The sequence below is a fragment of the Drepanopeziza brunnea genome (genome assembly GCF_022702325.1).
Source record: "Drepanopeziza brunnea f. sp. 'multigermtubi' strain 214-2 chromosome Unknown ctg3, whole genome shotgun sequence".
Classification (NCBI taxonomy): Eukaryota; Fungi; Ascomycota; class Leotiomycetes; order Helotiales; family Drepanopezizaceae; genus Drepanopeziza; species Drepanopeziza brunnea.
The window spans coordinates 2,369,244-2,382,857 of NW_027094066.1; the positions used below are offsets into that span (position 1 = coordinate 2,369,244).

The 13,614-nt window shown below is 50.4% G+C and overlaps 4 protein-coding genes across 4 annotated transcripts; 2 read left to right on the top strand and 2 right to left on the bottom strand.

Moving 5' to 3' along the window:
- Positions 1 to 1,178: 1,178 nt before the first annotated feature.
- Positions 1,179 to 2,460, top strand: L3040_002800 (uncharacterized protein; the record flags this gene model as incomplete). The annotated part of the gene is made up of 2 exons (XM_066155683.1): positions 1,179 to 1,239; positions 1,298 to 2,460. 2 exons carry the CDS (start codon positions 1,179 to 1,181, stop codon positions 2,458 to 2,460), a joined length of 1,224 nt encoding a protein of 407 aa, XP_066012659.1.
- Positions 2,461 to 4,941: 2,481 nt separating this feature from the next.
- L3040_002801 (uncharacterized protein) lies at positions 4,942 to 7,303 on the bottom strand (the record flags this gene model as incomplete). The annotated part of the gene is made up of 6 exons (XM_007296247.1): positions 4,942 to 5,110; positions 5,165 to 5,249; positions 5,300 to 5,570; positions 5,622 to 7,011; positions 7,069 to 7,203; positions 7,257 to 7,303. 6 exons carry the CDS (start codon positions 7,301 to 7,303, stop codon positions 4,942 to 4,944), a joined length of 2,097 nt encoding a protein of 698 aa, XP_007296309.1.
- Positions 7,304 to 8,089: 786 nt separating this feature from the next.
- On the top strand, positions 8,090 to 9,103 carry L3040_002802 (uncharacterized protein; the record flags this gene model as incomplete). Its single annotated transcript, XM_007296246.1, has 1 exon — positions 8,090 to 9,103. The coding sequence occupies one exon, from the start codon at positions 8,090 to 8,092 to the stop codon at positions 9,101 to 9,103; it is 1,014 nt and encodes a 337-aa protein (XP_007296308.1).
- Positions 9,104 to 10,322: 1,219 nt separating this feature from the next.
- Positions 10,323 to 13,084, bottom strand: L3040_002803 (uncharacterized protein; the record flags this gene model as incomplete). The annotated part of the gene is made up of 7 exons (XM_066155684.1): positions 10,323 to 10,398; positions 10,465 to 10,612; positions 10,668 to 11,151; positions 11,201 to 11,604; positions 11,655 to 11,752; positions 11,801 to 12,751; positions 13,020 to 13,084. 7 exons carry the CDS (start codon positions 13,082 to 13,084, stop codon positions 10,323 to 10,325), a joined length of 2,226 nt encoding a protein of 741 aa, XP_066012660.1.
- Positions 13,085 to 13,614: the final 530 nt, after the last annotated feature.

The following is a 13,614-nucleotide window of genomic DNA, read 5'->3' on the forward strand; positions in this document are numbered from 1 at the left end:
AGGGCTGCCTGATTATTCACAAAACGATTGACCCCATCCAAGAATCATCCACCGAGTTGGAACAGGACAACTCGTAATGTCTGGTCCAACAAGTCTCGCTAGTACGATCGGAACATGGGTCGCTGTGTTTCTCGCCCTCTTTGCTCTCCTTGGAATTCTCGGGCCGCTTCTGACATGGCGAGCCTCGCGGACAGAACGCCATCGAGCTATTATTGCTTTGGTTGGCGAGGATAACGGCAGGTTCATCATTTGATATTGGTTTTCAAACTTCAGTATGAAATCCGATGCGAATATCTGTTTTTATGTGCCAAGAATCTCATACTCCAAGTGCAGATCACATCTAGGCGAATTTTTCTAATGGGACTTCCATTGGCTTCCCTTTTCTCCTTCATCGAGTCATGGGCGCAAACACCCGCTCGCTGCCTTGCGTGCGTGCCAGCCCCAAGGACGATGCCGGATGTGGCAGTGCCCAATCATTCTGGCGCTTCTATCGACGATAATGATTAACGGCCGTCCTGGCATTCGCCAAAAACAAAAAGCCCATGCGAATGAATAGGAGCTTCCAAAAAGATAAGAGACTTCAAGGCGGCTTGAAAATAATATCTAATCGTCTCGTTAAATAAGCGAGCCCCTGAGACTAGAAGGAGTACATCGGTTGATGCTATGAAATGTGTCCGTAACTCTCCCTTAAAATCCTAAATAATTTCTGGAATATCAATCTGAAAGCCAAGGGTGCCTTGAAATACGTAGAGATTCCAGATGAGCCCGGGTAGACTGCCTGTTGATTTTGTTTTCCCAGGGCGCGTCTCGCGGCCAGACTTGCTTGCAACCAACACTGAAAGCAAAGGTTACGTCCCGGCCGTCTGATCATGATTTATAATATCTTTAGATCGAGCATTCTACTCTCAGACTCGCGCAGTTGAAAGTGACGAAGAAGAGCTTTGCAGTATAGTATCTGCCCGTAATGTGATGGATCTGTCCCGAACTTGTAGCTTCTTGAACTCATATGTCACCTGATAGCCCGAGACAAGAGCTTCGGTCCGAGGACCGCGCGTTGAGACCCCGCGGTTCAGTCAGCTCTGCCAAATCACAACTCACCACCATTGTCATGTATCTAGCCTTTCGTATTCGCGACTGGACTCCCATTATCCGACAATTACCTCCTTGAGCAGCCCAACATGGTCGGACAGCCTTCCTTGACTGGCATTCGTGTATTAGAATTCGCTGGACTTGCTCCTGGTATGATATACCTACCCCAAGTCTCCATGGCGTTCCTGCGCTGATAAATAAATATTAGGGCCTTTTGCAGGCCTTTTGCTTGCAGATAATGGAGCCTCAGTTCTACGACTGGATCGTGCGATTCCGAACCTCACCCACTCAAATTCGAGCGAGCTGCCTCCACCTACGGCCGACTTGCTTACTCGGCGCAAGTCCTCGATAGCAGTAGACCTCAAGTCTGCTCGGGGAGTAGACTTCGTAAAGTCTCTCATCCCACACACGGATGTTGTGATTGATCCCTTCCGACCTGGCATCCTGGAGAAGCTGGGCTTGGGACCGGAGGTCTTGCTCAGAATCAACCCGAGAATTATAGTAGGACGCATTACAGGGTTCCGGAGGGATGGCAAATACAAATATATGGCTGGGCACGATATAAATTATATCGCCGTTTCTGGAGCTTTGGCTATGCTGGGGAGAAAAGGCGAGAAGCCTTTGCCTCCTGCGAATATCCTCGGTGACTTTGCTGGTGGAGGAGCTACACTATTCCAAGGAATCTTGCTTGCACTGCTGGCTCGCGAGAAGAATGGTAAAGGTCAGGTCGTGGAAGCGAATATGGTCGATGGAGCCTCATATCTCATGTCGTTTCCACGAATGTTATTGAAAGCACCGATGTGGGACCGACCCCGAGGAGAGAATATGTTGGATAGTGGCTCGCCATGGTACGACACTTACGAAACGAAGGATGGGAAATACATGTCTGTGGGCGCTCTGGAACCCCAATTTTTTGCGGAACTTCTAAGGGGTCTTGGTTTGAGTGGTAAGGGTATTGAGAAGTCAAGATCAGATCGAAGTACTTGGCCGGAATTGAAGGCGACTTTCGAAAGAATATTCAAGGAGAAAACGAGGACGGAATGGGAAAAAGTTTTCGACAAGACAGATGCGTGTTGCACGCCTGTCCTCGAATACAGGGAGCTCGAAACAGATCTCAGCCGAGAAGGCGATCAAAGACCACCCGTCACTCTCCGAGAGACCCCCAGCTTAGCAATCTCGAAAGGCCCGATCACCAGAGACCCATCGACCGGACAAGGCCCTGGAGTCGAAGGCGAATCGTATAGAGGCGAAGCACTATACCCAGGTCAAGGCGGAGAAGACGCATTGAATCAATGGCTGGGCTGGAAGCGCGGCAAGGACTTTGAGGTAGAAGATGGAGGTCTGGTAAGAGGAGCGCTGCCCAAGTTATGATTCAACTGTCTCAACTATCCGTTTTTTTCCCATCCAACCCCACCGTCCTTCTAAGGAACGCCGAAAGCCAGTCTACCTGCTCCAATAAAAACCAAGCGAGTGTTAATCTCTGTGTCTGTCCATACGCCCAGATGTACCTCCGATGTACCCATGGTCTTCCAAACAATGTCTTTTTTCTTTCCGTGGTAGTCGACATTATATTGTGGTCGAGTTCGGGAGTCATTGAACAGTGATTGGGGTGTTTTCTGATGCGGAGGTCCAAAGTATAAGAGGCTGCTTTTCCATTAGTATCAAGTCTGAAGGCAGAGTCCATCCGACTTACCATCATGCCCGGATTTCATCATCCAACGAAACGGTCCTCGAGGGACTTGGAGGAGGGTTAGGAGGAGGCGAAGGAGGATCACCTCTTGACATGTTCGTGGGCGTGGCGATATCGAGAAGGATCGTCTTTGCCCGACTTGCATTCGCTTGAAGTCTCCAAGCTCCAAAACCTCCACTTGCACCAGATCCGAGGTCCTTCATAACAACAGTCATGATTTCAACGACGACGACGACGGCGATAACAATAGTTTTCGAGACGTTCCTCAAAAGAACCGAAGAACTGTCTCGCCTGCAAGAAAGAGAAGAAGAGGTTGTTCTTCACAAGCCTCTCGAAAGAAAAAAGTGCGAGCCACTCGGAGAATATATCAGCACTCAGTAAGGGGTCTGGTCCCAGGAAATCGGATTTGCTTGCTTGCTTCTGCCTGTCTCTTCTCTCCAAAACAGTCCCCACACCCTTCCCTAAATACTAAATGGCCCCGACCTTCTAGACCCCTTCTCTTGCAATCCGAGACATAGCCAACGTCCCACAAACGCAACCAGTACCTCTATCCTACCCCTTTTGCTCCCGCGTCGGCCAGGGAAAAAGAGGAAATCCACGAAAGGTACGTACCAGCTGCCCGTCTCCATCGGCAATATCGCCTCATATCCGCGTGCTGCATGCACGCCGCTATTTCCTGGCCGCCAACCATCGACAACTACCACGCAGGAAATATCATATCATATCATATCATATCATATATCACTTGCAGCCTGTACATCCATCACCCGTTCCCTGCCCCCACCCCCTGCCCCCCACATCACAGAAGGAAAAAAGGGATTCTCTTTTGAAGGGTCAACGCAGCGACAACGGCAGCGGCAACCTGCATCCCAGGGAGCGGGGAGCGGGGATCGATCCGGAATCCCGGCTTCGCTGGCACTCGTGCAACGCGACCTCGGTCGGCGACGCGGGTGGTCTCGAGTGAAGAAAGAGAGAAGAAAAAAGAAGAAAAGCAAGAGAGAACAAAAGGAAAAAGAACGAGCAAAAGGAAAAAAGAACGAACAAAAGGAAAAAGAACGAACAAAAGGAAAAAAGAACAAAAAAAAGGAAAAAAGAAAGAACAAAGAAAAAAAAAGGTAAGAAGAAAGGAAAGAGAGAGGGAGCATGAAGAAGAGCGGTAGGCAGCAACACGCAAGACGTCCCGCGTCAAGCAGACAGTCCGTTCTTCTTCTTCTCTTCCCTCTTCCTCCCTTCTTCGAGTCACTTACCCGTACATACCATAGCGAGGAGCGAGGAGAATATGGCCGCCGGGAGAGAGAGAGAGAGGGAGGGAGGGAGAGGCGTGTAACGTAACTTAACGTAACGTAACGCAACGTAAGGGTAACGTAGGACAGAGATCTGTGTTCGATATCTACGGGAACGTTGTTGGGACTGTGGTGCGTTGTTTGCCTAACTGCGTGCCCGCCCTTGCGGCGAGAAAGAATATACAGAGTAGTACTGTACTCACTTACTCTGTAGATGTCGGGTTGGTGGTGTGTGTGTGTGTGTGTGTGACAATGGGAGGGAGGGAGGACAAAGTGCACAATGAATGAATGGATGCAGGAGTGAGACGGAACGGCACGGAGGGGAGGAATAGGTGGGTGGTACGTTACCTAGGTACGGTTTTTGGGTAAAAGATTCCGCGTACCGGGGTGAGGAGATAGTAGTGAGAGGGTGATAGGAAAATGAAGGTGAGTTAGGTAGGCAAGTCATGTATTGAAGCTCTTGCGGTATCTGCTGCCAAGGGTATAGATAGGGGCTTAGGGTACTGTTGGTGTATGGTGTAGCTAGCAGCCGAGAAAGGCACTAGAAGAAGATAACAAAGACCATACATTTCTGTCCCTCATTTAATTCAATTCGCCGTCCGTCACCTCATCGCTTGCCTGCGCCTATGCTACCGATCGACCCATTGGTGCCACCGCTATAAGTAAGAAGTACATGCAGTTTGTCCATCATGCTCGAGTCAAATCATCGCCGTCCGCGTATTCCATCCATTAACAAGCAAGCGCCAGAAAAGGTATCGTTTCGAAATGAGGCGGGTGTATAAAGAGTCTAGGGAGCCAGCATGCTGTGTGTGCTATGGGCTGTTGCCATCCAAACTGCGGGTATTGAACCGGATGAGCACTTTGCCTTCGATCCCGGGTCTATTGGACTTGGCTGACAATCTCGTTGGCACGTGATAGAGACTCGACCATTTGCTGACACTCTTTCCTCCGGCGCACAGTGTAGTCACTCTCCTTGAGCAGCTCGTCCAGTGTATCAGTGCGGTACATGTTCTCGAGGAGTTCTCTCTGCATTTCTTCCTTTGTGTACCTAGAGAAGGATTAGCTGTTGTGTACGGTACGAGAGAGCGTTGGAAGCACTTACTGCACAAGGTTGAGCATGATTGCCTTTGGAACCATATCGATCATTGTTCTTCTCACGATATTATAGTAAGAATTGATGAGAAGTTCTGCATATATTAGTTATTGGTAAATCAACACACGAAACTTTGCCACTCACTGATAACCTCTACCTCAATGCCTTCTCTTTCAGATAAGGTCCCGGATGCCCTGAGTGTTGGCGGTGGGGCTTCCATGGCTGCCATTTTCTTTTTGTTCTTGGAGGCGAAGAAACTTCCAAAGAATCCACCGTTCGCATCATCCCCGCCGATACCCATGGTTGGGCTAGCTGATCGTATTGGCGTTGCTGACTGAGGAATTGCCTTGCCAGTCTTGGGGTCAACCTGGACGGGCTTTGACGCACTGTGCTTCTCATTGACAAGAGCCATAGCCTATTGATGGGTCAGTAAACATCAGCCTTCTTGTAGAATTTCATAACATACTCTGTGACCGTTCAAGAAATCTGGATGTCCGGTGTTGATGTAGCAAGCTTCCATCGCTACCAAATCTTTCACCAGCTTATTGGTCGGGTCCATGACTTTCTTGAAAAATGCAATGACGACTTGATGGAACTTCTCCTTCAGCCCTGGGTATCTTCGGAAAAGTTGCTTGCCAAGTAACTGAGTAAGAATGCGAACAAGCTCGTCGTAGACCAAAGAAACACACTTCAGACTCGGCTCTTCCAAACGTTTGATTTGTTGCTTAACAATAAGTTCGAAAGCAGTAGTACCGACAAACAGAGCGGGCGAAGATCCGGAAGAGTTGTACAGAATAGTTCTGATATCGATATCCTTGACTTGATCGAACGGGTCAACAGCCTTCACACCGTTCGCGTACAGCTCGTGGAAAACGAAACTGATTCTGGCTCCACCAGACAGCTCCACACTCGACAACTCGGTGTTATTGCCCTCCAGGACTGTTCTCCACTCATTTGAGAATTCCGTGATGATATTGAGGACGATGTTTGCACTATTACCCAAAATCGAGTCACCCAAGCCTGAAAGTTCAGTGGTGTATTTTTGCAAGGATGCGGAGATACGGGCTTTGATATCTGGGAGGGTTTGCTTGATGTGCATCATCAAGATGAGGTTGAGCTTTCTGGCCAGGTATGGTGTTCCGCAGTAAGAGCTCTTATTTCGGTATGCCTTGTGGTTCTCGAAGAAATTCTTTTCGTTTTCCAGCGCAGCTGTAATGGCCTTCTTGTTGTCGATATCCCTCTGTCCTCTGTTGACTACTGGCACGTATCCCAATCTCAAAGGAATGATTCGTCCCGCCAGAATATCTACTACGTCGGTGCCGTCGTCCATCAAGTCGACCTTCGTGAGAACACCGATCGTTCTTTGACCTTCAGGATCGACTTCGCGTGCGAGCTTCAGACCATCCGAGTTGGCCAAATCTGTGTTTGCTCCTGTGACAGCCAAGATAATGGCATTTGGCTTGCCGATCTGCTTCAGCACCATCTCCTTGATCTGTCTCTCAATATCCCGTGGCTGATCGCCGACTGGGACTTTTGTGAGACCGGGCAAATCGACGAGGGTAAGTGTGAGAACGTTGGGCGAGTAGATTCGCAGGTTGATGGGCGCAGGTGAGATGCCTCCATTGCGGCCAGTCTTTGCCTCCGTCTCCTTAACAATCTCGTCTCTGATCTTATTGAAATCGAAGAACTTCTGGCCAGGAATATGCAGAAACTCGCCCCACTCGTCGACGTTGGCTTCCTTATCGCCATCTGCAGTGATATCCTCATGCTTGACCCCATTCGCGCCCGCGGGCTGTCGGTTGATCAGTTGCAGGACAAGCGGTCTGCGAGTTACGATGCCGGTTCCTCGAGGTAAACTATGCTATTGTATCAGCGTTTCTGGTCTGGGCCCGTGGGGACAAGTGGCGGCTTACAAGTCTCGTCCTACTATGTTCTCCAGCACCGAACTCTTTCCACTGGACTGACTGCCCACAACTACTATCTGGGGTAGGTCGATAGGGTTCTGTACTCCGACGGTTGTGAAGACATCCTGGAGCTTGTTCACCAGTCTGTAGAACGGGTCAGTACGCGGGCGCAAAACGAAGCTGTAGGGGATCCTGACGTTATAAGACCAGGGTCCGAGATTCCGCCTTGTGCGGCCACAGCCATCGTTGCAGAGTTCGGGAGGGGAGTTTCTTGGTTCTCGAGCGGAGTGGTTGATGAGATCGAGAGCGTGTATGGTATGGAGAGCTGGGTTGAAGATTTAGATGGGCGTTGTTGGTGTTGTTAAGAAACGTTGCTCACTTTCGACTTTCCGAGTTGTTTGAAACGCAGGTGCAGTCGGACATATGTGGCTTGAGCACAGCCACAGCTTCTTACAGCTGTGAATGGATCACATCTGATCTCAATGAGCATCAACAATTATTAGATCTTCCTGAAGCCCTTCATATGCTTGGTGAGTTCAATATTCAGTGTCCAATCAGGGTTCGGTGTTGAGTTGACCTACCACATTGGAAATCGTGATCGATTTTGAGGTCTAGCTGAGACTTGCACGGGTTCAATATGATGATAGCTGGCTAATGGAACCTCTCTGTCTAGCTGAATATATTCACTCGTATTTTATACATGACAAGCTTTGCTTCTACGACTCGATTCCTAACCCCCTCTCCGCCCCAGTCTTCGATATCATCAAAGAACGCGTGGCTTCCCAGAAGCAAAATACCATTATCTTGGTGCCTGGTGGATTGTTGCCATCAGCAGCTTGAACAGGCTACGAGTTCGGGGCTGATAGACGCCCTACAACACTAGCATTTGACTCGAGGAAGAGAGACCACCTGCGGACGCTTAGCATTTGGCTAATCTCGTCCATCTACCATCCACCATCCGCCATCCCCCCTCCAAAACCAGGGCTCTCCTAAGCGAAGTCTTCATTATCAAAGTCAACAACACCTGAAAATGGCACCCAAGGTCATCACAGTTATTGGTTCCCTCAACTATGACCTCGTCAGTCTCGTCGACCGGGTCCCTCAACCCGGCGAAACAATGACAGGAGGAGGATTCTACACCAACGCTGGTGGAAAGGGTGCCAATCAAGCAGTTGCATGTGCACGCCTGTCGCGACCAAACCCCCGCACTGCTGCAGCAGCATCGGAGACCCCCCAGACCGAACCAGAAGTTATCGTCAGGATGGTCGGCGCCGTTGGAGCCGACGAGTTTGGACCCAAGATCGTTGCCGGTTTAAAAGGAGACGGCATCGATGTGTCAGGCATCGAGCTGTCCCAAGGCGTGAACACGGGCGTTGCGGTGATCATGGTCGAGCAATCCACCGGCGAGAACCGAATCATCCTCGATCCGGGCGCCAACAGCCGCGTTGTCCCCCCCAAGATCTTCGAGGACCCCAAGCCAGATCTCATCGTCATGCAACTAGAGATCCCCCTCGACACCGTCCTCTCAACCATACGCTCGGCCAAGGAGGCTGGGATCGCTGTGCTCCTGAACCCGGCACCAGCGGTCGTTCTCCCAGATGAGGCTTACAAGGGCATCACCCATTTGATCCTCAACGAGACAGAAGCCGCGATCCTCACCGGACGCAAACTCGAGGAGGTCGAGGCCAAAGGCTTCAGTTGGATCGAAGTCATCTCGGAGTTCTTTAGCAAGGGCGTCAAGAACGTGGTTGTGACCCTTGGCTCCAAGGGCGCTTACTACGGGTACACGTGGGATGACGAGCACGGCCAGTCTATCGCGGAAGGAGGATCGATCCCGGCTGCAAAGGTCGAGAGCGTTGTGGACACCACGGCCGCTGGAGATACCTTCATCGGGTCTTACGCTGTCCAGATTGTGAAGAAGGAGAGTTTCAATACGGAGGAGATGGACGCCATTATGGCAACGGCATGCAAGGCGTCGGCGAGGACTGTGGAGAAGAAGGGGGCGCAGAACTCGATTCCGTGGGCGGATGAGATTGGATCATGATGATGACGATGATGATGATGATGATGATGATGATGATATTAAGATTGAGATTTGAAACTCCCTGCCAACGAAAAGCTTTCTTGATGGACCTTTGAAAAGACTCCGCTAAATCCTACGCATGAAAGATTAACACCCCTTCTCTCTATTCTAGATCCTCCTGACGATTGATTCTCTTCTAAAAAAAAAAAAAAAAACGCCTCCTCAAGATCAAACGTGAAACAACTTACGAATACATGAAAAACCAACCAAACATGTTTCAAGATCGTATAATGCTCTAGATGAAACGAAGAAAATAGAAACAAAAAAAAAACGCTCATTTCGGTCAACCCACAGCCTTCTGGTCGCACATATCCTTTTACCCGCCCGACGTAAATAAATACAACAACAACAACAACAACACAGCCTTCTGGCACCCATCCTCACTATCATTTATCGTAATCTCAAATTTTTGTAGTAATACCTAACGAAGACCGAAGTAAACCATCAATACCACCCACCTACTCACCCACTCACTGACCCACCTACCTCTCTACACAGGCACCTCTGTTCACACAGCACCCGGGCCGCCAGACACGAAGACACAAATACACGAATAAAATAAACAAGCGCAAAATAGCAGGCAGGCTGACCCCTCTCCCTCTTCAGATAAAATCAAGGCGTTGATCGAACCACGACAAATTTTTCAAGCAGGATGACTTGCCCTTTATCCCCTTCCTTACCTGAAGAGCATGCATTGCCTATAGTCAAGTTTGACCGAAATAGAGTGAACAGGCTTACGACATTCATTATCGAAGTTTAAAGTTAAGCGTATCATGGTAAGTATCACGAAGAGCGAATAGCAACTTTAGGATTCGTACAGGGAAGATTGTCGCAACGAGACGGAGGTTCAACGACTTTGAATTTCTGCGTGGATAACTGCCTTATATCGGCATGACCTTCACCTCCTCACCTCGTCTCGCTAATATAGCAAGCGGAGTAGTCAACCCATCGTCACCCACTACCCGACAAGCTCTCTATTATCTAAAACATCGAATGCACATGCGCCTATACTCCTCACGAATGCCCGGATCACTTCCCCCCCCCCCCCCACCCCGCCCTAACACTCCAAGTGACGCAGTCGAAGATGCCACGCGTATTTAATCATGTCAAGTTATCCAGTCTTAACCATTGCGCCGAACAGATGCTGATAGGAATATCTTTTGCTCGAGGGCGAGTAAAATTATGAACTGCGGCCGTTGGAAGGGCGGCCAGAGTTGGCCAAGAGACGATGTTCTAGCTGGTCGACGTCGGCCCATCTATGAGTTCGTCAGCCAAAGTTCAGTCAATGAAAACGTGGAGGTTGAAGGGACGAAGAGACGTACATTCGCACTTTAGCGTCGTCGCCAGCGGTTGCGAACATTGAGGGGTTTGCTGGGTTCCAAGAGACGGCGTTGCAGGATGCTTTGCCGTGGCCTTCGAGTTTCTCTATTAGTTGCCCGGTCTCTTTGTGGTAGATGTAGACGCTGCCCTCTGCACCACGGATTAGCAAAGTACTCGTCAAGAGCAATTTGATGGTAGAATGTACCTTCGCTGCCAAAGATTACAAAACTCTCGTTTGCACCTCCATACGTTGCGCGGATGACGAAATTCCCACCCTTGGCACCCGATTTGAACGACCGATACGTCTCTCGGGTATCCAGGGCAATCATGCGAGCCTCCCCGTCGGTTTTATTGACTAGCAGATACCGGGAATTCTGACTGATGCTTACTGAGCTCATGTTTGCTTTCATATCAATCTCGTACTCGAGCTCGCGGGTGACGAAGTTGTACACGTGGATGTGCGTTTCGTGGTCCATCGCAACCAGGTAGTGTCCGTTGGGCGAGACCGCAAGGTCCTGTATTCGATGCGGCTGACCCCAGTCATAGATAAGTTCTCCGTGCAAGCTCCACTGGCAAAGGTTTCTTTCTCTATCCAAGCACCCGGTGACGAAACTCTGACCATCAGGAGCCCAGACGCAGCTGCTTGCGGGCTCTCCAAAGCGAGGAAGCTGCTTTAATATTTGCCCGGTCTGGTAGAATCAGCAAAAGACACATTCACATATTATCAAGATGACTTACGTGGGTATCCCACAGAACCGCCGTTTGGTCAGTACTACACGTGACGATCATCGAATCGTCGGGACTCCATGCAAACGAGGCAATTCCAGATTCGGATTTCGCAAGACATTGGATCACGTCGAAAGTCCCTACCGCATAGATGATGCAAGTCCCATCTTTCCCACAACTCGCCAATCGTTCACCGTCGTTCGAAAACTTCACTTGCCATACCTCCCCACTGTGTTGATCAAGTTCCATGACGGTATGTAGCGGGAATTGATTTCGGTCACAGTTGTGATCTTGGTAGAGAGACGGAGAGGCGGAGGTGTTGTGATAGAGACAGGCGCCTATTTGATTTTCTTTAACCTGGTGCAGTAGTACGGCTAATCGATGTTCTGGTAACATGACCGAGGGAGACATGAATCCTGTACAACGGTTAGACATGGAGTGCATCCAGCGGGAAAAAGAGACAAACTGGACAATTTGGAGAGTAGCTGGTGCCGTGAGCTACCTTCGGCACCATCCCATGCTGCCTTGTTTTTCAAGTCTTCAGTTGATTGGCACATGAGTAAACTAGATACGGTCAGTCATGGACCGTTTGGAAACAGGTGTAGAGCCTACCTAGAAAGAAAGTGAAGTTTGCCAGTATCCTGATAGAGGGGTGTGATCTCTGCCCGAAGTACCATCAACGCCCTACCAGTGTCCCTCCGTTCCAAGAGCTCTAGGAATTTTTGCTGCCGTAGCCAGAACCGCATCAAGTTCCGGTCAATACCATCCTGGAGAGTCAGGCCATCCCCGTCAATACTCACGCCCCCCTCCTCCAGCACCCCGCCACACAGCAGGTTTTCTGCTTGGGACCATGCCCCCTCCAAGACGGCATTTCGAAACTTTGCAACTGTCGGGCTCTCCAAATCGTAGCCACTCTCCTGACTCAAGCTTGAAGCAGCAGAGTTATAGCCCAGATCTGTCAACGACTGTATCAATATTCTGGTTATCTCTTCCCGGTCATGACCAAAATATGTAGGCTTCTGCTTGCCACTAGAACGGCCGTTCGTACTTAACGATCCGTTCATTGATAACGGAGATCGTCGAGTTCCATTTGCCGAGTTTGAAAGGGCAGCTTTGTGCAGAGAGGAGGGCCCCGATCCATTTGGCTGTGGCCTCGAGGTACCGTTGAAGTTGCTCGTCTCTCCCTCTGGCCTCATCCTAGATCCGTGACGTGTACGCTTTGGTCGATGGTCGCTGCTACTCGGCCGCGCACTTCCTGGACCGCCTGCGCCCTCGTTGATATTCCCTTCCTCTGCGGGCTCTTCGGAGCTCTCTCGTTGTCGGCGGCCGAGGATCTGGGTTTCGGCAGGCTGCAGGTCCCGGGAGGCTCCAGAAGGGGTGCTGGTAGAGGGGTTCGAGTGTTCCGGGTTTAAGAGTTGGTTTATTTGTAGATTGTTGGGAGTTGGGGCTGAGATTCTTGTGCTGGAAGGTAGTGGGGGGTGATTCGGGGTGAATGGGTCGTCGGAGGTGGATGGGGATGATGGTGCAGGTTGGTCTGCCAGGACGACCTCTGCGGGATGCCGCCTGGTGGTCGATGGTCAAGAGGGGTCTCGACGTCCGGATACCGACGTCGTGAAGCAGCTTTCGGTGGGTTGAGGTTGAGATTGAGATTGAGATTGTTGGTCGAATATATGGAGGAAGTGTGGTGTATATGGGGGGGGGGGGGGGGGGGGGGGGGGGGTCAGGTTAGGTCTCTGTCTGGCTGGGCTTGGAGCTTGGAGATTCGGTTGAAGCTTGTAAACTCAGTCGGAGGGAATGTAGGTATGCAGAAGAAGTATGAGTATACGACTACTTGTAGTATCCAGAACTCGAGCGGTACTGTTGTTGCAGGTGAGCGCGGTCATTCTTTCGTGCCATGCATGCACTTGAATCGGAACCGGAGTCGGGGATGGATGGGCGTCGTTCGTTGTTCGTCGAAGCAGTACAGGTAGGTAAGTCAGGTAAGCCGGAAGGTAGAGAGCATGGGAGACGAGGTGGAAGTGGGTCAAAGTGGGTAAGAGAGCTAGGCCGGGCTGGTGGTGGTGGATTTGCATGGCTGGAAGCGGCGAATGGCGGTTGGCTGTCGGGATTCGAGATGCGAGACCCCGACTGGCTCTATTGATATGCCCGAGCCATGTGATGGGAATGATGGGAATGATGGCAATGGGGAATGATCAGCTGCTCTCGGTTGATAAGAGCATAAGGGTCAGGTCAACAACACCTTTGATGTACCGGAGTATATCATGTATCATGATAGAGAAAGTCACGCAGAACCAGGCTGTGCGCACCTTTTTTCACTTACTGGATCATGAAACCCGGCGGCATCTTGCTCGTGGCTAATTTCTCTCACCATTCGTTGGCTGTTTGGCTGTCCCTACACCCACCCCCCTACAGAGTACACCTTCATC